General features: G+C 48.6%; 8 protein-coding genes across 8 annotated transcripts; 3 read left to right on the top strand and 5 right to left on the bottom strand.

Annotated features, from left to right (window-relative positions):
- Positions 1-858: 858 nt before the first annotated feature.
- Positions 859-3,106, bottom strand: HD556DRAFT_1429022 (Trimethyllysine dioxygenase; the record flags this gene model as incomplete). The annotated part of the gene is made up of 11 exons (XM_041304775.1): positions 859-1,058; positions 1,115-1,200; positions 1,255-1,571; positions 1,624-1,718; positions 1,767-1,863; positions 1,909-2,008; positions 2,058-2,154; positions 2,203-2,263; positions 2,320-2,404; positions 2,460-2,612; positions 2,970-3,106. 11 exons carry the CDS (start codon positions 3,104-3,106, stop codon positions 859-861), a joined length of 1,428 nt encoding a protein of 475 aa, XP_041166461.1.
- Positions 3,050-5,430, bottom strand: HD556DRAFT_1326712 (putative 1-pyrroline-5-carboxylate dehydrogenase). Its single transcript, XM_041301556.1, has 12 exons — positions 5,155-5,430; positions 5,090-5,103; positions 4,840-5,040; positions 4,682-4,785; positions 4,573-4,623; positions 4,490-4,517; positions 4,071-4,440; positions 3,856-4,024; positions 3,616-3,805; positions 3,453-3,565; positions 3,307-3,401; positions 3,050-3,256 (listed from the first exon to the last, which is right to left on the bottom strand). Exons 1-12 carry the CDS (start codon positions 5,268-5,270, stop codon positions 3,208-3,210), a joined length of 1,500 nt encoding a protein of 499 aa, XP_041166460.1. The 5' UTR covers positions 5,271-5,430; the 3' UTR covers positions 3,050-3,207.
- Positions 5,431-7,051: 1,621 nt separating this feature from the next.
- HD556DRAFT_1429019 (uncharacterized protein) lies at positions 7,052-8,421 on the top strand (the record flags this gene model as incomplete). The annotated part of the gene is made up of 4 exons (XM_041304774.1): positions 7,052-7,609; positions 7,663-8,110; positions 8,162-8,332; positions 8,366-8,421. 4 exons carry the CDS (start codon positions 7,052-7,054, stop codon positions 8,419-8,421), a joined length of 1,233 nt encoding a protein of 410 aa, XP_041166459.1.
- Positions 8,422-8,567: 146 nt separating this feature from the next.
- On the bottom strand, positions 8,568-9,449 carry HD556DRAFT_485223 (uncharacterized protein). Its single transcript, XM_041310743.1, has 3 exons — positions 9,226-9,449; positions 9,072-9,174; positions 8,568-9,018 (listed from the first exon to the last, which is right to left on the bottom strand). The coding sequence occupies exons 1-3, from the start codon at positions 9,379-9,381 to the stop codon at positions 8,714-8,716; spliced, it is 564 nt and encodes a 187-aa protein (XP_041166458.1). The 5' UTR covers positions 9,382-9,449; the 3' UTR covers positions 8,568-8,713.
- A 976-nt stretch (positions 9,450-10,425) lies between these two features.
- Positions 10,426-12,158, top strand: HD556DRAFT_1226436 (uncharacterized protein; the record flags this gene model as incomplete). The annotated part of the gene is made up of 7 exons (XM_041297078.1): positions 10,426-10,681; positions 10,732-10,785; positions 10,841-10,860; positions 10,912-11,200; positions 11,253-11,614; positions 11,669-11,934; positions 11,996-12,158. 7 exons carry the CDS (start codon positions 10,426-10,428, stop codon positions 12,156-12,158), a joined length of 1,410 nt encoding a protein of 469 aa, XP_041166457.1.
- Positions 12,159-12,959: 801 nt separating this feature from the next.
- HD556DRAFT_485144 (uncharacterized protein) lies at positions 12,960-14,708 on the bottom strand. Its single transcript, XM_041310742.1, has 4 exons — positions 14,670-14,708; positions 14,459-14,611; positions 13,168-14,387; positions 12,960-13,110 (listed from the first exon to the last, which is right to left on the bottom strand). The coding sequence occupies exons 3-4, from the start codon at positions 14,272-14,274 to the stop codon at positions 13,036-13,038; spliced, it is 1,182 nt and encodes a 393-aa protein (XP_041166456.1). The 5' UTR covers positions 14,275-14,387; positions 14,459-14,611; positions 14,670-14,708; the 3' UTR covers positions 12,960-13,035.
- Positions 14,709-15,280: 572 nt separating this feature from the next.
- On the bottom strand, positions 15,281-16,763 carry HD556DRAFT_1225628 (WD40-repeat-containing domain protein; the record flags this gene model as incomplete). The annotated part of the gene is made up of 6 exons (XM_041297028.1): positions 15,281-15,542; positions 15,595-15,716; positions 15,765-15,853; positions 15,911-16,220; positions 16,275-16,494; positions 16,546-16,763. The coding sequence occupies 6 exons, from the start codon at positions 16,761-16,763 to the stop codon at positions 15,281-15,283; spliced, it is 1,221 nt and encodes a 406-aa protein (XP_041166455.1).
- A 94-nt stretch (positions 16,764-16,857) lies between these two features.
- HD556DRAFT_1326679 (uncharacterized protein) lies at positions 16,858-19,379 on the top strand. Its single transcript, XM_041301555.1, has 6 exons — positions 16,858-17,438; positions 17,497-17,851; positions 17,900-17,914; positions 17,964-18,094; positions 18,151-18,932; positions 18,990-19,379. Exons 1-6 carry the CDS (start codon positions 17,168-17,170, stop codon positions 19,230-19,232), a joined length of 1,797 nt encoding a protein of 598 aa, XP_041166454.1. The 5' UTR covers positions 16,858-17,167; the 3' UTR covers positions 19,233-19,379.
- Positions 19,380-19,427: the final 48 nt, after the last annotated feature.

Below are 19,427 nucleotides of genomic sequence, written 5' to 3'. Positions count from 1 at the left end.
GCTATGTAACATTCAAAGACAGCATAGCCGGCGAGCTGCTCCCCGGTTGTTCATTGAACCTGTAACGCCATGGAGAGCCTTGGGTGCGAACCGTTCGATACATGCCAGTTCTGTTCGTTCCATTATCCAGTTGGTGCACTATTACGATGCTCTTCGCATTGTTGCAGTCACTTATTTTTCCCTGCTCGCGCGTGTTGGTGACACAGCTGCTCTTCGATGCACAAGATCTTCTCAAGTTCGAGAGCTCCTGGTAGCTTGACCGGTCACCAGCAATACAACTGGAAATCTTGTTTTTAACACCTTGGTATTCGCCAATGGTCACAGATTGCCTCCGGCTGTACCAGACGATCCTGAGAGCTGTACATGGATGGAAAATGTACATACATCCTTCCCACTGACAGTTGTCGTTCAGTTCTACGCGCTTTCGATATAAAAAATGCTGGTTCGTGGCACGATCGTCATCCTGGCGGACATATTAACGCAACGAACGCTTGGGAAGGCTCAGTCTTTCGGTGCGCGTCGTCCTTGATCGCCACGCACAGAGCGGTGATAACTCCTTCAGAACGCTTACTCCTTTACACATGAGATATGTCGAACTACGATGTGTTCCTTCCTTTCCTTTGCCACGTGAAGAGGACATTTTCACCCGAGGGCACTGTGGGCAGCCAAAGCGACAAATAGAGGCGACCACGATCGAGATGCTTTTGGCGCTTTAAGATGATTAGAGAGCATTTGAATCTATTCCGATGCCACGTTCTGAAATTAATTGATTTGCATACATACCTCACTCGTACTGTCATGACTAGTCATAATCGAAACCTTCATGAAGGACCAGAGTCTCCACAAGTGGCCCTCGAATCATAGATTGGAGTTCCAAATACTTCTGCTATCCTCAGGTCTCCATACTTTGTTCTCGCCGTTGTCATCGGTGCCATCAAACTTCTCCTTAAGGACAGCGAGCTTCGAACGGTATTCGTCTATGCCAATGTAGGCACCACACACGCGGCGCTTACCGTCAAAAGCGGATCGGCCATGAAGCACGCGGTGGTTGTCAATTGCTAAAAAAAAAAAAAGAGATTAAGCCATATGGCAGGCAACCACGGACAAAACTTACTTAATACAGTGCCGGGACTGAGTTGGACCCAATACTCTGAATCAGGTTTCGTCAAGAGTTCGTTCCAAATCTTGATCGCTTGATACCTGGGGTTTTAGATTAAGTAAAGTAAAGTTCTCTGACCCATGCAACTCACTTACCATTCCTCCACTTCGTCTGGTAGCAAGTGGCTCATCACGCTTCTATCATCGTTATTCCACCGTACCTGCACAAGTTCTTTGGTGCTCGGGTGATATCGCAACGGGGGGTACATTGCAGGTGGACTCGGAGTGTACAGTGCTGACGGTTCCCCTGCTGCATGAGCTGGGATGGGCACACGGGAAAGAAGATCGTGGAACTTCAGATGTAGCTCTTTCATGAGGGCGGCGACATAGTAACCATCTACGAGAAGCGTTGCTCCTCCAGAGCCTTCGGTATGTGATAGAAGATGGAAAAGTTGAAGGCCGCAAGGGTCGGTCTGTGCTCGCAATCAATCAGTGGCGCGACGAGAACTATGAGTATATCCATACAAAATAGGTGTTATCAGTGTGTGCTCCTAGTGCCATTGTGGTGTACGCAGTGTCTCCCTTTGAAAGATCAGCAGTAAATTCCCAAAACTTCCCATCTAAGCGCATTCAGATCGGGAGTGAAGGGATAAAGAGGGAGGGCGTACACTGGGTTTCTCTGATAAAACCGATACGTTCACATAGTTCCTCTGTGGCCTCAGGTGTTGCGGGGACCCCTGAGACAAAGCAAAAGCCAAACGTTTCCTGCATGCATATGAGACAAGCACCTAAAGCTCTCGATTTACGCACAACATTCGTTAGCCACTTGTGCAGTCCCTTGTCGTCCATGACCTCGGTATAAGTCACGGAGGGTGGAGACTTCTCAATCTTTGATCCCCAAAGGACTTTCCTAGTGCGCGATAAGTACAAGGTACTGATTATAAAAGAAAACGTCGCACCGAGTTGGCGTTGTTTGAAGAGCTGGATCGTATGTGTTGGCTTGTAGCCATGTCCATGGATATACCGACGAGTGAGATTCGGTGCTAGTTCCAGGCCCTAAGTAACAGATCAAGTCGTGTTGAAACCTCAATTAAGCCAACATACAGACAACCTCGAGGCCATCTGTGGAGCCTTGTACATGTAGCGGTTTGATATCAGCTGGAATCTGCGGAAACGTCTCTTCTCAGTAAAGACACCATCACCACCCTGCCGCAAGACTACCTCAAATGTGTTGAGAAGTCGCTGCTTTGTTATCGGGTGAAAACAGTCTGGGCATCTGCAGTGGTCGCGCAACCAGATGTGGTGACTGACAGTTTGCTTGTTCAGATCTCGGGAATTACTACGAGGCGGAAGGTCCATACAATCTAGACCAACGCTGTGGGCCCCATAGAATGGATACTTTGCGCTCATCAGCGTTAGCAATAGGGATATCACTGTGAACCTTAGGTTCTGTGACGCCCAGCTGCTCTGAAGAAACCACTTCTCTAGTCGCCGCGGAGGAGATGGAACGACTTCTAGTCAGCGAGCCGTGTGTCCAGCGCGATTCGAGTGTACTAGAGATCTGATCGTCACGACCATGGAATGAGCTATGGGTGACGGCCTAGAGATAATATGACATACTAGAGTCCGAGTGAAAAATGATGGCCTCCCCGGTGCGGATCGAGAGAGATAATTCACAGTGCCACGGGGCCAACGCCGAAACGGAACGTGCAAACTTGTGAAGCCTACTCTAAGCATTGCCAGCAACGATAAATACCAGAGCACGGGACAAATCGAAGAGACAAGGTATGATAATTCACAACAGTTCACAACCGAGTCGTTTAGGTCCGACCCGACTGGAACACTGTCACATTCCCCAAAGTGGAACGAACGCTCCTGTCAAGGCTGCAAGCTGCTCAAGCGCGCCTTGACTGTTTGGAGCTGTTAAATGGTAAAGACAGATGTGTAGAATGGCACTGTGGTTAATACTGCCATATTTCACAGATTTTAGAGAAAGAATGTTGTACATTAGAAATGGTAGCATAGATACATTCAGTCATTTTAAGTTCGCTTTCTGGTACTTCGTTTTCTGAACAGACATCACTTGGATGATATTTCAATGTCTGCCTTTCAAAGACGGTGTCCAATGTTAACATGAACAGCCTTCAGGTTTGTATAGCTGGAACAAAAGGTCAGTAGAACTCGCCATACCATCATGTCTTGGCTCACTGTTCCAAGGCATATTCGCCAAGCTCACGCCCAATGCCTGACTGTTTGAAACCACCGAACGGAACGCTCAACTCAGAGGAGTTGTGACAATTTATCTATGTCCATCGAATCATCAGCAGTCCTAATGCTAGCATGCTCGTGCTCACCCATGCGGTACCAGCTTCGATACTATGCGCGACTCGAATCGCTCTGTCTATGTCTCTGGTGAAGACAGAGCAAGCAAGGCCATACACAGTATTATTCGCTTGCTCGATGGCCTCTATGATACTCTGTTAACACTCGGATACATCCGTAATGGGATGTGCCCACCCTCTTCCGTGGCGAACTTGATGATCGCAGCCACGGGACCGAATATCTCTTCCTGCACGATCTTCATATTCGGCTTGCACTCCGTGAAAATGGTCGGTTGAATAAAGTAGCCCTCATTCCCATGACGTTCCCCACCGATGTGAACGGTTGCACCTTCCTCTTTACCAGACTTGATGTATCCCATGATCCGCTAATAGAAAGTAAGTAAAACCGCTCACTACATTATTGGTAAGCGCTCACCTCAAATTGCGTCTGCGAAATTTGGGGACCTTGGTAAGTGTCTCGCGCAAACGGATCGCCGACTTTCAAAGACGAGGCATGTTCAGTAAACGCCTTCAAAAATCTATCGTATATCCCTGCTTGTACGAATATGCGGGAACCCGCAGTACACGCTTGTCCGTGATTCATGCTGTGAGGAGTGAGTAAGGGGCACGACTACGATGCAGGTGACATACAATATTCCGTGTGAGACCCACTTTACGGTCTGCTCCAGGTCTACATCGTCGAATATGACACTGGGGCTCTTACCGCCAAGCTCGAGAGTAACCTTTTTTAGATTAGTCTTGGAAGCCGTTTCCATGATCTTGCGCCCAGTCAGTGTGCTCCCTGTGAAAGTTATTTTGTCGACGGCCATGTGTTCACTGAGGGCTTGACCAGCAGTACTACCGTAGCCGTTGACAACATTGATGACACCATCAGGGAATCCCGCTTCAACAAACAAAGGACAGAGACGAAGCGCAGTCAATGGTGTCAGTTCAGAGGGTTTCACGATGACGGCGTTTCCTGCTGCTAGAGCTGGGCCGATCTTGAACGATAACATCGTGACTATTCACCGTCGTTATTCGCCCGCTGAATATGGATTAAATGAACATACGAGGGAAGTTCCAAGGAACTATGGCGCCCTGCAAGATGCTGAGTTCGCATACCTTCACTGCACGACAAAATGAGAGCACGAACCACCACTCCAACGGGCTCGTGGCGCGTGTAAGCCAGCTTCTTTGCGTTCGTCTATGAGGTGGGTATAGATTAGAATTGTCCCGAAGGAGACATGTCAAGCCTTTCTAACCTCGATAGTTTTCCCTTGAATCTTGTCCGCCCATCCCGCATAGTACCTCAGGGCAGCGATAGAACCAGACATATCACCATTCCGGGCCACCCTAAAGGCTTTACCTGCACATGGGGTCGCATCACAAGCAAGCATATATGGTTGAAGTGTCACCTCACCTACGTCCAAAGCCTCCAAGGCAGCAAATTCATCAGCGTTGGCTTCGAGGAGGTCTGCAAGTTTGTTGAGCATTCTACCCCTTTGTACACCAGGTACTTTCAAGCCCCAGCGCTCTTTGTAAGCCTTCCTTGCGGCCCGAGCGGCAATGTCGATATCTGCAGCAGTGCCGGCTGCGACCGAGGTTATGACCTTTCCATTGACTGCATCCACTGTCAAAGCTGATCAGGTATGAGAGGCTGATTGACCTACCCGGATTCACGACTCTAGATCAAATGATAAGGTAGACGCTGAGTGCGGTAAAGATAAAAACATACTCAATCGTGCCCTTCTCTACAGGTTCAACAAACTTTCCATTGATAAATAGGCCAGTGGAGACCGTTGAGGTGCCCTTGTAGCTCGGTGTGTCAAACTGATAAGTGAAGGAAGACATAGTAGTTGGTGGGTGTGACGATAGCAGATCACGAATCGAGCTCCCACTTGTTTATTTTACTGGGGAGTAACCTGGTATGAACCTAGTGACTGAATAAACGTGGGCCCGAGCTTGGAAGCTTGCATGAACACAACTCTATTTGTACGGCTGATGTGGCATGTGGCCAGCTGTATTATTATTGTCCGTCATCACGAACTAGCCGGTCCGAACTTTATCCAAATAGTTTGTCATCATTTACCTCGATCTTGGCTCTCCATCATGATGGCCGTTCTGAGTTCATTCGTTTTTGCTGGTGGTGGTATCTAGATCTGCCAGTGATCACCTCCCGTGTTTTAGGCAAGTTTTATTATGCTTTCTCGAGTTCGCCGAGCTATTCATGACCAGTATCCGTTTTTTGCCTGTGTCTTTCTTCGTTGCGTCATATCTTCCGTGCATGACTAGTGACTCGTGAGCGCATGAACATTTTGTTATCATTGCTTCCACACCAGTCCAGTTAGCTGATCGTTGTGCGTCCATTCCTTACTGTGTAACAATCCAATTGTGTTCATTCAAGGTCGCCTCGGCGTAATTTATCTAATCACATCATGCCCGAATCTTAGCCACTGACGACTTCAAACTCCACCACGCGTGCTGAGTGTGCACCCAGACCTGGTCGCAGACGCAGACCTTCACTCAGACCGGTCATTTTAGACTCGTCCTCGACCAGTGACATTTGCATGAGTCCCGACTTCTGTGGGGTGATCGGCAGGGTGTGCAGTGAATTCCTGAACGCATCAATTACATCAAAGACCTCAACTACCGCTCGGTAAGTATATATCCTCCTAATCGACATTCTCAAGTCGAAGTTCGCCGTCCTCGTGCTTGCCTACTCTGTGCTGTTCTGCCACGTTCACATCAATCCCTTAACCGTCTATCGCCGAGCTAGCTGCTCCGAATTCTGCCTCCACCTCTCCGCGCGCTTTCGCTCCCTACAGCCCACGGACACCAGCACCCACAGACGTGGTAACCTCGACACATCGACACTTACAGTCGAACGCATTCCTTGGGACAGCGCTTCCCGAATCCCCATGCACCACATTTGGTTTCTTCATCCGTATGTCCCTTGTGTCAGCTACCCTCTCCCACACAGAAGTTGGGCGTGTAGTGTAGCATCTCTTTGACGATGTTTTGTCCTTCACATATGATGAAATTTTAATCATGAATCAACCGAAATTCTCGTGTCTTTGGTTTGCTGGGTGAGATCAAGATGCAACATGGGATTACGACTACCAATGACGTAGACATTGTAGGGTAGTATGTACAAGGCCGCACCACTAGCGGTAGTTGACAAGGAGGATTGATGGAGGGGATGTCAACTGCGAGCGGGGGTCTGGCGCTGTATTTTGATGTGATGGACAGTATGCAAAGAGATGCCACAGGATGGTGTGCGCAATTTGAACTCGACAGGTTTGGCCAAGTTCTCCGACGCAGTTTTCGGGGTTGTAATCACTTAGCAACGTTAGTAACACGGTTTCTGAACGATATAGAGGTCATACAGCATGGTCAGAGATCGCCACACTTATGTCATGTGCATGATGGTACAATATAAGATATTACGTTCCCTGTTGATTTGGTCGGAACAAACAACAAGGAGGCTATGCCAGGGACCAGGGTCCATGGCGGTAATGCCGGCTACTGCAATTGAAGAGCATACAGTCTCGTGAGAACTTGGTGTGGACGCCGCAGCCGCTTACATAGTAGCACCTCTGCAGGCCTGCCATATCCTTCGTATGCGACCTGCCATGTCTGCACATTACGCACCGCTGCCAACGCAGCAGTCATCACGAGATGTTGATCGTGAACTCAACGACGCCTTTGAGTCCGACGCCGATGATGATGAGGATTACATTGAACGCTCTCCATCTAATCGTCCGCATGCTGAGACCCTCGCAGATCCCCCCAAAAGCACGCCAGGTAGTACGACAATTCCTGGAATTTATGACTTTGAGCGGAATTACGATTACGACCGTCCGCCCCCTGGTTCTCCCCCACAGCTTCTAGCGACTGCTTTACCCAACGATATTGGCAATTCGAACGGCGAATTACCAACCTCTCCTTTGGGAACGACATTACCACGACCATCATTCTTGCGCAGGGCAGTTGGGGCTATCTTACCTACTCACTATGTCCGCGTACCGACCGACGAACCACCTGCTGGGGTGAGAGGTGGAGGGATACAGAATGATGGAGTGTTCTCAAATGTTGTCGTCAAACCCGCCTCCTCAGTCTCGGTGCCAATACAAACTGATGATGGCAGCATCTACATGGTCCCTGAGGACACGCAGAACAATGCTCCACCCGTATGCCTATGCTTACTCATTTTTTAATATACCACACCTCATTATCTTTGAAGTCTTATGCGACAGCCCAAGCAGATGCTGTACCCCCGTATTGGGATACTATCATACACGCTCCTTCCGGAATGGATAGCGATGCTGGGATGATTGTCGGCGATCTTCCCTCGGGCTCCATCCTCGCATTCATTTCGAACCTCTTCGTCTCATTTTTCTTCCAGTTCATCGGCTTCCTCCTCACATACCTCCTCCACACTACACACGCCGCAAAGTATGGCTCGAGAGCTGGCCTTGGGTTAACATTGATCCAATATGGCTTTTACTCTCGTTCTGCAGCAGATGCCATGCGTCCCACGGCTGATGGCAATGGCGTTCCTGATGTTCTCATGCTATCCGCACCGCCTTCATCTTCATCCTTGGCTCCCATGCCTCAGGATACCAATACCAATACCATTGTTCTCAACATGTCTTCACGAGAGTGGCTATCATTTCTTTTGATGACTCTCGGTACGTGTTACCTGTCTTCGTTTTTTTCTGTTTACTTACTCCGTCTCACAGGTTGGTTTTTGCTCCTTTCCTCTTTGGTCGGTTTCTGGCGTGTGAAGAACTGGGAATCTGCCATCCGTGCCTCAAGTGCACACGAGCCCCAATCACCTGAGGATATTGCTCGTGACATCGCAGCGAGGAGAAATATTGAGCAGGCGTTCGATATCGCACCGCTTGAAGAGAGTGAGCACACGTCTCTCGGTTCGCCCTTCACAGCCACGACACAACAGGAGCATGCAGAGGCAGATTTGCGAGCTGCACATTTATTGTGATGACACCGTCACTAGGGTGTTGTATAGTATACTTTTGGATCTGACCTTTTTATTCGGCGATGGGAGAGGTCAGAGCATGATATGTGTCTCATCTTCCTGCTCGCCTTACGATACCATCACCCGTTGCTTTGCCTAATTAATTATCCGAAGTACATTGTAATTAAAGTATGGATATTTCTACCAAATCTTCAAGCTGCAGTTCATAGGGAACTGGGGAATCGACCACTTAAAGGTTGACACGCGACATATGCAGAACGATAAGATGATAAGGGCGAATCACCTTATGGCAAAACTAAGTGGTATCCATAGCATCGTCTCTCCCCTCCTCCTGCGGGGACGTCTCCTTCTCCTTCCCCTTCCCCTTGTCACGTCGTTTCTTGCGTTTTCGAGATCGGGGCTCTGTAACACTCCCAATCATGCGTCCGAGTGAATGACCAGCAGCTTCTGCTTGTGCCCCATTGTGAGAGTTCGCACCGACAGCAGGAGCCTCTTCCAATTGTTCACGGGTCTTCTGCCGTAGCTGCACCTCCTTGAATCGGATACGTCGTTCAGTGACGCCGACGTGCGTCAAAGCTCGCGTATTTCTTTCGGAATCATCTTTGATCGACAGAAAATGTCAATTTAACTTGATGGACAAAACATTTACGTACTTTTTCCTTCAGTGAACAAGAGCTCCGAACCAAGGAGCGTATCATGCCTACCCCTGAAGAAGGAACCAGAAAGCTGCAGGAATGGCGTAGGCGTATCCAAGCCCTTTTTTTTGCCTTGTAGTGATGGCTATGATATATGAGGTCTTATGCTTACTACAAGCCTGTAGGTTGAGCTACTGGGAAGTAGGGTTGGCTCGACAGTACCGAGATCAAGGGTGACATAGAATTCTTCGGTGTCTGATGAATACTCTTCATCGGGACCAAATGAATCTACTTGGCGATACCCAGTGAAGGGGCATGTGGTGGCCATAATGATGATGGCGCCCTAGGCTTGTGGCTGTCGTCGCTAGTACTTGACAGATATGGTATTTGAGGACGTAAAAAGTCTATATGTTGTTTGGATCCAAAGGTTTTGCCAAACAAGTCACTAGTCACGTGCTATTTGAAAATCACATTCCTCCTTGTTCATCGTCAACAACATACCAGATTTGTCTGTGGAGGAACCTTTGTCTTAGCCAGCTATTCCAGCTCTCCTATAGTCCTTTAGCTAAATCTGCGATGGACTCAAACAACCCGGGTTAAACGCCAAGAGATTCTATGAACCAATTCTCCGTCATCTACGCGATGGACAGCTGTCTGCCGAAAGACATGCCTCCTTCGCGGTTCACTTTAGGAAGTTACTCTTTTCTGGAGATCATGGAATCACGAATTCATTAGACTCTGGTTGTTCTGCCATGCTTGAATCGACGATTCTCTCCATTGCTATCATTCTCGCACATGGGTTTGTCGAAGTGCATGTGGTCCATCTTTCCTCACAATACCGGAAGTTTATGGCAGCGCTTCCAACCTCACTTTTTATGGAGTGCCCTGCTCTATTTCCGATATTCCAAGACTCGTAGTAAGGTAAGTGCTTATTTTGTGACCGTTGGAAATATACACATCAGCCTTGTGAAGATGTTCGCACAGTATGTGAGAGAGACAGATAGTCCCTGATACCAGACATTCTAGGAACATTGGAACAATTCGAACGAACGCAGTTGCAAGAAAGCCTCAACTTTTCCAGTTACCGGACATCACATGGGTCCTGCACAGTTCCTTGAAATTGAAGTGCTTGCGCCGATGTTTTTCCGCTTCTTAAAATGATTTGAGCCTAAATGGTTCCTAATGCGTACGTGGTGCCTTCTGATGCCATCGGGCGGGTGCCGACTGACACCAAATAGGTGGCGTCACCGTGGACGACTCGGATCTTTCACGGGAGGCTGATCAAGCGTTGCCCTGAGTTTTACATAGCGTAAATACTCACCATCATCCTCATACAAAGATTCTAATTGAGCACCCTCAAGCCCCCCATCTCATGGACACACAGGATCCATACGACGACTCAGAGACTCCATTTATTCCTACGTTGGGTGCCAAACCACGACCAACTAAAGGAAGAAAACTATCTCGCAGAACGATATGCGCTGCTGTGGCAGGTATATCCTTGCTCGGCTTTGGATTTCTCCTACTCAAACCCTCAAGCTATCTCGACACACAAGATGTGCCTTCATATTCTGCCGCCTCCAACTCGTCGTCATATCTTCAAGGTCCACCTACCCAACGCTTTCGAGGTCAGTTAATCGGCCAAAACGTCACCTGTATCTCACAATAATCGTCTCAGACAACCTTCGTAACGACACAAAATACATTACATCGTTTAGTTCAGCGGGATGGAGTACGTCAATTCTAGCCAACTACCACTTGCACCACTGATCACAGTTACTTGTTAGCGAATGACGTGATGACCTATGTAAGTCAACGATCCACTTCCAACATTGTCCCGGTTCCTTACAAATACTAGGGCAATTTAATCTACCTGGCACTCCTAACAGAGCGTATTCCAATAATTGCGAAATTCCTCTCTTCTCATATCGACTCAAGTGAACCTCCTTTTGCTTTTGGGGAAGTTTTTGACGTCCCTCGGCTTAGCCAAGCCATAGGCATTCCCTTACTTGAATGGCACGAAGTAAAGGACTCGGAAAGTCAGGTTTTCGATGATCTTGGTGGTTGGAGCGTCTGGGAAAGCGTTGAAAGATACAAGGAGGATCCCCGTCCTCGTGAAAGTCCCATCATAGATCGCCTCAAACTCGGTAAGACAACCTTGAATATTTCTAACCAGTGAATTAACTACGTGGCCATCAGATATTTCGTGGACGCGAACCCCAGATTGGGTCAAACTCACGCCTCCTGACGTAATAGACGACCACGCGTCGTTTTGGTCCCTTGCAACGCTTGCGTTTCCGCTCGCTCGCTCGGAAAGTCTGGGATTACCGAATCGTCCTTCTCCTCAGCATCACGTTTCACTTCCCCCAGACGACCAGCTACTATGCTTCGATTTTCTTTACTTCATAGGCGCCCAACGTCCATGGGAATGGGAGATGGATTATTCTCCTGCATGGAGATTTGTAGGCCAACACATGCGATGGAATGTAACCATGGAAAAGCTCGCCGATGCGCATGCCCGGCGTGCCATGAATGTGCCAGCCGACGAACCAGTACCTCCCGTGAGTGGGATTTTCGGGTATAGGCTGATCCGCAGATTTACCAACTTTCCATAGTATATATCCGTTCACATACGGCATGGTGACTTCCGCGATCAGTGTCGTGGCCTTCCTTTGGATCAGTGCTTTGCCTCCTTGTCTATCATTGCGCGCAGGGTATCCGAGGTGCAAGAGGAACTTCACACGCAAAAGGGTATCGAGGTCACACATGTTATCATGACGAGTGATGAGTCTGACCCGGAATGGTGGTCAGAGGTCCGGGCGTTGGGCTGGACGTGGGTAGACTATGCGACAGATCGGACGGAGGAAATCTATGGAAAATGGTGAGTCAATTAAATTTCATTTTTTTTTCATTCTCATGCTAGAAACTGTTCCTGTTGCCAGGTATCCGGTGTTCATCGATGCTATTATTCAGTCGAATGGAGCGGGCTTTGTTGGCACTCGTGGGTCCACAATGTCCAATCTGGCTCTCCGCAGAGTGCAGACGTGGCACAATGGACCGACTCGGATCGTCCAATGGGGGCGGCCGGGCGCTGATGACCATTGATGTGATCGGAAATTCGGAATGGTGGAATCAAGATGACTTTGCGCCGCAAAAACCGTTGGCCGAAATGATTTTTCAATGGGCATAATCTCCGCCTGGGCTCGAATCCACAGCTGGAGGCAACGAAACCTCGATGTATTTATTCGTTAATAGTACTGGGACCGAGATTCAGTACCCCATCACGCATTTCGTTTTTCTGCTGTACAAGTGCCGAGGACACTCTTCCTCACTCACTAGAGCACAAGATTATATTAAGACTACCCAGTCAAACCGAGATATACTACGAGTATACCATACGCACTGTCATTGGGCTAACCTTACAGTGACGATAAACGAGTTTATGTATTTTAATTTTTTGAAATAAACCGTCTTTTGCTCTAGTTGTTAGTTTATTATAAGAGGCGTACTTTTATACAGACCGTATTCTCCTATGAAGTCAGGGGCAGCCTAGGTTGTATTCAGCTTGCAAAGACCAGCATCAAATCTCTCAGTACGACGGAGGTTTTTCTGTCACGGGTACCAAATGTTGGAAGGTAACGAAGATGCTGGCGGTATAGGGGTTTGTCTCGCATCCGAACCAAATATAAAATATCAATGACGGGTATGGCATTCAGTCACCAGTAGTGTATGTTCACCTGGCGGTCTGGAATCCTTGTATACAAAGGCACAAGATCGGAAGGTATTCGAGGGCCATACGACTGAGGATCGCTGGAAAGGATAACGCGTTAGTATATCACTCAAGAGCAACTCTTGAACTCAGCAACGATGCGTACGGGAAAAGAAAACGACGTCACAACGAAAATTGAATGCATAGCGAATGTCCTTGATCATTACAATCCATAATTAATATACAAACAAATATCATGCATATAAGCTGGGGTCACATCCGTAGCGAATGAGATTTCATCCATCCAACTAATCTTTCAAGCTCAAGGACCTTTTGATCATAAGACATCTACACAGCAGCAATCAGTACCTTGATCACTGACGCGAGATAAGAGAAGGGACGTACACGTAAAAATTGGAACAACTTGTGATCTCTCGAATGTTGTCTTTCGAGAGAAATTGCCTTTGTTCCATGAGTGGTAGGATGGGGATCATTGACACATGGAGGAGTAATACGCCTGCCAGTAGAAGGCATAGAGGCAGCAAGAACAGACAGGTAGGAGGAGGGAGATGCGCTGCCAGAGTCATAGATGATAGTCGACTCGGCGTGCGTGTGGTACGCAGTGGAATAGATGGTGGAACTCTCCATAAAAGGAGTTTGTGAAGTCCCATAGACGGCTGCATCATCGACAACCATCTCCATATAGTGGCGAGAGACTGGTTCAGGAGTGACAGGTGGATGACCCAGCCAGGTTATGTTGTTCCATGCACGAACCGGCTTCGGTGCGACGATCTGGAAATGGGTGCCCATGTTGCGCAGCGGATATATTGGTGGCTGGCCAATAGCTCCATAGTCATGACGATCGCCTGTTGGGATATAAACTTCATCTTCCCGACGCCATTCGTCCCATTCAATCCAGTCGTCTAGGTGAGATTTCTCGCCATCGTCCCAAGGACAAGTGACTGCAAATAGGGCATTTTCGTATTGAATGCTGGAGGACTCCTCGTTGCATTGCACGAAAGTGGGCTGAGTCGAGCGGGTGGTTGAGGTAGCCGGTAAATCCTCATGGACGACTGCCATGACAGCAGTAAAATGATCCATCAAAATGTCCTGCTCCTTTGCTAATGCATGTCGCCAGTAATTCACGAAGTAGTCCGTGTAGGTAGGAGTGCGGTCTGGGAAGGACAGGTTGAGCCAGTTTGAGGAAAGGCTAGCAATAGCATCCAGAGTCAAGGGGTCGCATGCGCTAGCATCTTCAAGTAGACTCATAGCCGCCTTGCGTTTGGAAAAGCGCCCGCGCTTGGCATGCCTGCGCTTAAGTTTATGGGTAGAGGAATCATTGGAGTATGCAGAAAGGCGGGAGGTGTTGGGTGAAATGTCCTGAGTGACGATAGAGAAGGAAGACATGACTTCGGCGCCGGAGGTGCTGGACCCGTAGGCAGAATGTAAGGTAGTAAAGTCGGAATTCTGGAGCCTGCCAGAAGTAAGGAGTTGCTGCATTTCGAAAGCCATGGATGAAGATGAGTTGGATGGATATGCAAGATGGAGTTGTAAGTCAAGTTATAGAACGATGCGAAAATCAGAATGCGAGATTATATACTGTGACCAATATGCACGGCATTAAACTGAGACATATGAGCGACGTCATGATTAGAATTGAATGGTGTGCCCCCTAGTCTGAATCATAATCACTCACCTGAGACATCCGCACTTACGACACCTGATCATCATGATGGCATAGTCTACACCTAACAGCTTACCTAGTGAGCGAAAAGGAACGACTGCCTTCATAGTCTGATAATGATAGGCGACCAAGTGAGACTTTTGTGAACGCAGGTGCCGAGCTCGACTAGGGAAATTCGTGAGTTTGGCGGTTGCCGGCATGCTTCGCAAACCCCAACTCGCACTCAGGCTTGCCATCAACTTTACTTCTCTCCCATCGATGAATCTGGTCCACATGATTTGAACGTCGCATGCGCTAGGCCACTTATCATGTATTCCAGTGCCTAGGCGGCGTTGTTGTATGAGAACGCTTTTTCAACGTCATCGCTGGCGCTGAGGACCCGACGGCGCCCTCAACTTTTTCGTGTGCTGCAACGATTGTGCGATGTCCGCGATCCACAGCGCCTCGCGGACTCTCGTCATCGCCCTAGGACTTGTAGTGTCACTGAACTGTTGACCTCCAGGCGAGTGATCAAGAGGTGGCGTTAGTTTGTCAGTCATCGGGCGACGACTCCGGGTAACGACGATTATGTATGTTGTCGGGAGGCATCCCGGTTGGCACCCGTTCAACGGTGTTGCGAAACATCTTTCTCGACAAGTGCAAGATCTGAGGGAGGTGAAAGTTCCGACGTTCCAACAGATTTGGCTTGCTGACCATCTCTCGGGTGTCCTCGGACAGGCTAAAGGTTGCCACGCCTTATTTCAGACGACTAGTTGCGGCGCACAAACATACAATTAATTAACAAGGAATATGCCACGTCCTCATTTTACCATGGGCATGATGCATCGGTTCAACTTATGTGCTTGTCTTCTCGAAGTCCATCAACGCCCAGATCGATACCTTCGCGTCTGTACTACCAGCAATCAACCACCGACCACGGGCATGCTTTTCCTCGACGGTAATTTCATCCTCGTCACTAGAGGAGTCATCCTCCTTCAAGTCTCCGCAGAGAGGTACACGGTCAATGTGAGAGGCGAACGTAACCGTCTGACATCCTTGCTTGTGGTGTACAAGGGTTCCCAGCAACTTTAATGTCTTTGTTGAATATAACCGCACTCTGCTTGACAAGTTAGCTCGATTCAAACGACACGTTCTTCCGGTCAACTGACTTGCCGTCCCATCCCCCAATCGCGCATACTCTCCCGTCGCTCCGTATGGCAACAGCGCCATTTCCTGGATGTTTGGTCTTGAATGCAGTTCCTGCGGGAGTGGATTCTGACGCCTCCTGGGTCTTCTGTTCAGAATCTCAGAGAGCAAACTCATGCAGGGCTACCCGAACACGAACCAAAAGATCATATCGTCCCACTAAATGGTCCGCCGACACTGTCAAAGCAAGAATGCAGTCTGAAGAAACTGCCATAGCCATCACTTAAAACGACAAGTTATGTCAGAATCCCCATGATAATGTTACATATTTCGACGAACCTGATTCTACATGAAGTTTGGATTTCCACACGACTTCCCATCCACGGCCCTCGACAGTCTGTTTGGTCTCGTGTGCAGTCCGCTTCCGCAGGACAACGCTTCCATCTTCGTATGCGCATAACAGGTGCAGCTCTCTTGCTGACGTAGAGGACGAAGGTGCAGACAACGCAGAGTAAAAAAGATGCATTGACATGATGATCCCGGATTTACTGCCTGACCTGCCATCCGAAAAGGCTGTTGCGGAAGTGTCTAGCGGATCACCTATAGCAGCGTGGAGCCTTTGACACGATGGAAGTGACCAGATATCTGCCTGGTCAGTTCATACTGAGATCACGCCGTACTACACACCAAAATGATTACCTACAAGAGCTGATTCCACGAGGTTCGGAACGGCGAGTAGACCTTCCTGCGCGCTCGCCCCTGCTATGGTAAGGAGAGAGAACCTGCAGTAGTTAAGAGCGTTGATATCCATAGTATAACATATTGTTGGTGTTGATAGATCTGACAAAGTCGCAGGTCCTTGTCTAATGGAAGCGGACTCTTCAGGTCGAGCCCAGACGTGAAGTTTATTATCCCTCCCGTGTCTAGTCACAACATTAGAAATAAATGCCGGGACAAAACAGATAACTACTCACGTTATGATTTGAGAACCCCATTCTTCGATGCCCAGCAGGGAGTCGGTGTGAGCTTTCCATGATGCGAGTGGTCGCAATGAGCGCGTGGAAGTGACGATGACTTGTCCCACAGTATCTCCGGAGTAGATTCTCTCGTTGTCCGTCGAAATGGAGAGAGTACTCACTGCGCTGGAATGCGAGCGTAGCAGATGAATAGGTGAAGGTGCTGGCAGAGCCATACACACACGGCGCGGAAGTTGCCGTGCTTCAGGTCGATATTACCAACTGGGCTAAAGTGCACAGCAGAGTTTAAACTCCGCTCGATGTTTCGGCCACCAACGTGCCCGCCACCACCACCATAACAATTCCGTTGGAATGGTGCATGTTCATGCATCATGCACAACTCTGTGTGCCTGCCGATGTCTCAGACCGGAGAGATTATCTGAGAGTCTACCCTTGGTTGGATAAGATATTATAATTCCGGAGAGTCTGGCGAACATCCGGATCTTCCATCAGAGAACTGATGAGTCATTCATAGACGCTACTGAGTATGTGCCGCCGCAGCAGCTATAGCGAGTATTGGTTTGTCACACGTTCAATGCATTGATAAAGATGCGATAACACCCGCTGAGCGGTTATCGCAATGCGCTCTCATTCTCTCGTGGTAGTTCTGAGCCTAGGGTCAGCAGCTCTAGCACTACATGGTCAATTCCCTGTCAGTACTACTGATGAAAGCGTTCGACCCTTGGATATTGGCAACTTGGACAATGACAAATCACATTCATATAGTTTCGATTCGAAGGTTGAGCAATGGAGGTTTGACGAAGGTCCTGCCGAGAACGCGACAGGGAACTTGATCTTCGACACTGTCCATTCATTCCTGCAACATTGGCCAAACACTCGGTATCGTAATGGTACGTATCACTTTTCGCTACTTTGCTGATGCTGGACAAATGTTTCATCTTTTCATAGGACATAACATAGTACCAGGAGTGGTTCCAACTGGTACTTTGTTGTATCACGGCACCGGCCGCAAAACGATACCCAGTGGGCCCGAATGGACTGCAACAGATCCAGAGCATTCTCTTCTTTTCGCTGCCCGTGGAAAAGATGGGAGTGGCTGGCAGCTCACGCTGGCAACAACACGACCTCTCAAGGTCTTGTACTTTGATGGAAGTAGTGCTGCCAAGGTAGCCGAGGGTACAATGGATACGCAGGATATAATAGCTTGGGGAGAAGTGCAACCCGAGCGATTCTTCGATGAAAGATCACGGATCGAAGATCTCTGTAGGTGGGGAAAGGAGTTCGGAATCGATGGTTTCGCGAGGTTAGCGAACTTATCTCGCTATGGTATATAACTGACTCAGACTTTCAGGATGGAAATGGACTTGTGCGCATGCTCTTATTCTGTGTCGCACTTCTAACTGATGAACTTTTAGTGAAGTTATGCTGTGCGATTTTACGGCTGGTGTTGAGCTAGTATCTTTCTTGTATGTCCGGCTTTCACCAACGGACAAAGACCATTCCCCTCCCTCCCCTCCCTCCCCTCCTCCATTGGATCCTAATAACCGTCAGTATCATCTTCCCATATACCAATACGACTGACGTTTATGTTTCTTGGTGCAGAGGTTCGCAGATTTGAAGTCATGCACTCCGGCTCATGGCACAATCGATACCCAGGAGATTCTCGCATTGTGCTCGACCTGACTGGTCTTGTCTCGCTGTATGATATCGCACTGGCACCTTCCCTCGTCCCGGTTCGCGAGGGGCTTGAACGGTGGGACCATCGGGTGTTAGGAATATCATCAAACGACATATCAAAGGTGATGAGAAAGCTCACCGAAGTCATTAGTAGACCACACCCGACAAACAGCGACCTTGACTGGAAGACACTTATCCACGTCATCGTCGATCGATATGCGAATCGACTTGAGTTGATGCAATATCTCCTCAATTTCACCTCATCAGACCCGCAAGAAGTCCTTGAACGAGCGAAACTCACACAAATCCAGCTCCGTGTTATGCTTATGCCGTATCTATTGGATTCCACTATCGTCCCTAGTGCAAGTACTTCAGATGTCGACACTCTGCAGTGGGCGTCCCCAATTTTCAGGCTATGCGCCACAACACATACCTCCGTGATGATAAAGCAAATACCCTTCATGACGCCTTCGGAACACTTGCTGCTGAAAGCCGTCGAGGAGACAACGAGAGAAGTCTGCCGTGTCACCACGAAAATGTGGGCGGTAGGTGTCATGAACGGGCTCGACACTCTTTTCCCTATTGAACTGAATGGGGAGCCTGATGTCCCCCAAATAATGAATGATCGGAGACAAGACACCGAGAAGCTGATGTCTTGGTTAGACTGGAGTATATGGATTAAATGCCGACCTGCTTGCGGCCCAGAGGTGGGATCCAAACAACTTATTTCCTAGCGCACCAGACTAAGCATGATCTACTTGCAGGAAATGTGTTATCTTCCTACTTGGCCTAACAATGCCCCCGGGCCAAGGCACCCACATCAACCTCCACGGGACCCGCAGAATAGCACGGGTGCACCAGCAGAAGTTCAGGATCTTGCTGATCGAGTCGGGTATCCACCCGAAGGTTCAGTAATCGCAGGTGGATTTTCCTTCATTGGGACACCAGAGGAATGGAAGAAGCCTCAACCGAAGTGCATTAGGCGCCTCCCGCCGTACGGTTTTTGATTCATGGGCCTTCACATCGTTCTTGCAATTGTGAGTCATCTAATAGACGTACATCTTTGCGCCTCGTCATGCTGTGCTGCTCATTTGCAATCCATTTGCGTGTCCTTCGAGTTTTCCCCTCCTTTTTACCTCCAAGTTACTCTTCCATTTTGTTCCACGACATTATCAGTTGTATATGGCTACCATCTGCACCTT

Source organism: Suillus plorans (genome assembly GCF_016647745.1).
Source record: "Suillus plorans strain S12 chromosome Unknown HD556scaffold_3, whole genome shotgun sequence".
Classification (NCBI taxonomy): Eukaryota; Fungi; Basidiomycota; class Agaricomycetes; order Boletales; family Suillaceae; genus Suillus; species Suillus plorans.
Note: the sequence above shows the minus strand (reverse complement) of the source record. Positions and strands in the feature narration are given on the sequence as shown.

What these genes read in the sequence shown, in the direction of transcription:
- HD556DRAFT_485144 (XM_041310742.1), bottom strand. Translation starts at nt 14,274, where the DNA reads ATGGCTTTCGAAATGCAGCAACTCCTTACTTCTGGCAGGCTCCAGAAT. An exon ending in AGTTGTTCCAATTTTTACGT is followed by an intron (nt 13,111 to 13,167) that starts GTACGTCCCTTC and finishes GCTGCTGTGTAG; the next exon opens with ATGTCTTATGATCAAAAGGT.
- HD556DRAFT_485223 (XM_041310743.1), bottom strand. Translation starts at nt 9,381, where the DNA reads ATGGCCACCACATGCCCCTTCACTGGGTATCGCCAAGTAGATTCATTT. An exon ending in GCTCAACCTACAGGCTTGTA is followed by an intron (nt 9,175 to 9,225) that starts GTAAGCATAAGA and finishes GGCAAAAAAAAG; the next exon opens with GGCTTGGATACGCCTACGCC. An exon ending in CTTGTTCACTGAAGGAAAAA is followed by an intron (nt 9,019 to 9,071) that starts GTACGTAAATGT and finishes TGTCGATCAAAG; the next exon opens with ATGATTCCGAAAGAAATACG.
- HD556DRAFT_1326679 (XM_041301555.1), top strand. Translation starts at nt 17,168, where the DNA reads ATGCGCTCTCATTCTCTCGTGGTAGTTCTGAGCCTAGGGTCAGCAGCT. An exon ending in AAACACTCGGTATCGTAATG is followed by an intron (nt 17,439 to 17,496) that starts GTACGTATCACT and finishes ATCTTTTCATAG; the next exon opens with GACATAACATAGTACCAGGA. An exon ending in TCCATTGGATCCTAATAACC is followed by an intron (nt 18,095 to 18,150) that starts GTCAGTATCATC and finishes TTCTTGGTGCAG; the next exon opens with AGGTTCGCAGATTTGAAGTC.
- HD556DRAFT_1326712 (XM_041301556.1), bottom strand. Translation starts at nt 5,270, where the DNA reads ATGTCTTCCTTCACTTATCAGTTTGACACACCGAGCTACAAGGGCACC. An exon ending in CAAGTTCGCCACGGAAGAGG is followed by an intron (nt 3,566 to 3,615) that starts GTGGGCACATCC and finishes AGAGTATCATAG; the next exon opens with AGGCCATCGAGCAAGCGAAT. An exon ending in GGCGAATATGCCTTGGAACA is followed by an intron (nt 3,257 to 3,306) that starts GTGAGCCAAGAC and finishes CTTTTGTTCCAG; the next exon opens with CTATACAAACCTGAAGGCTG.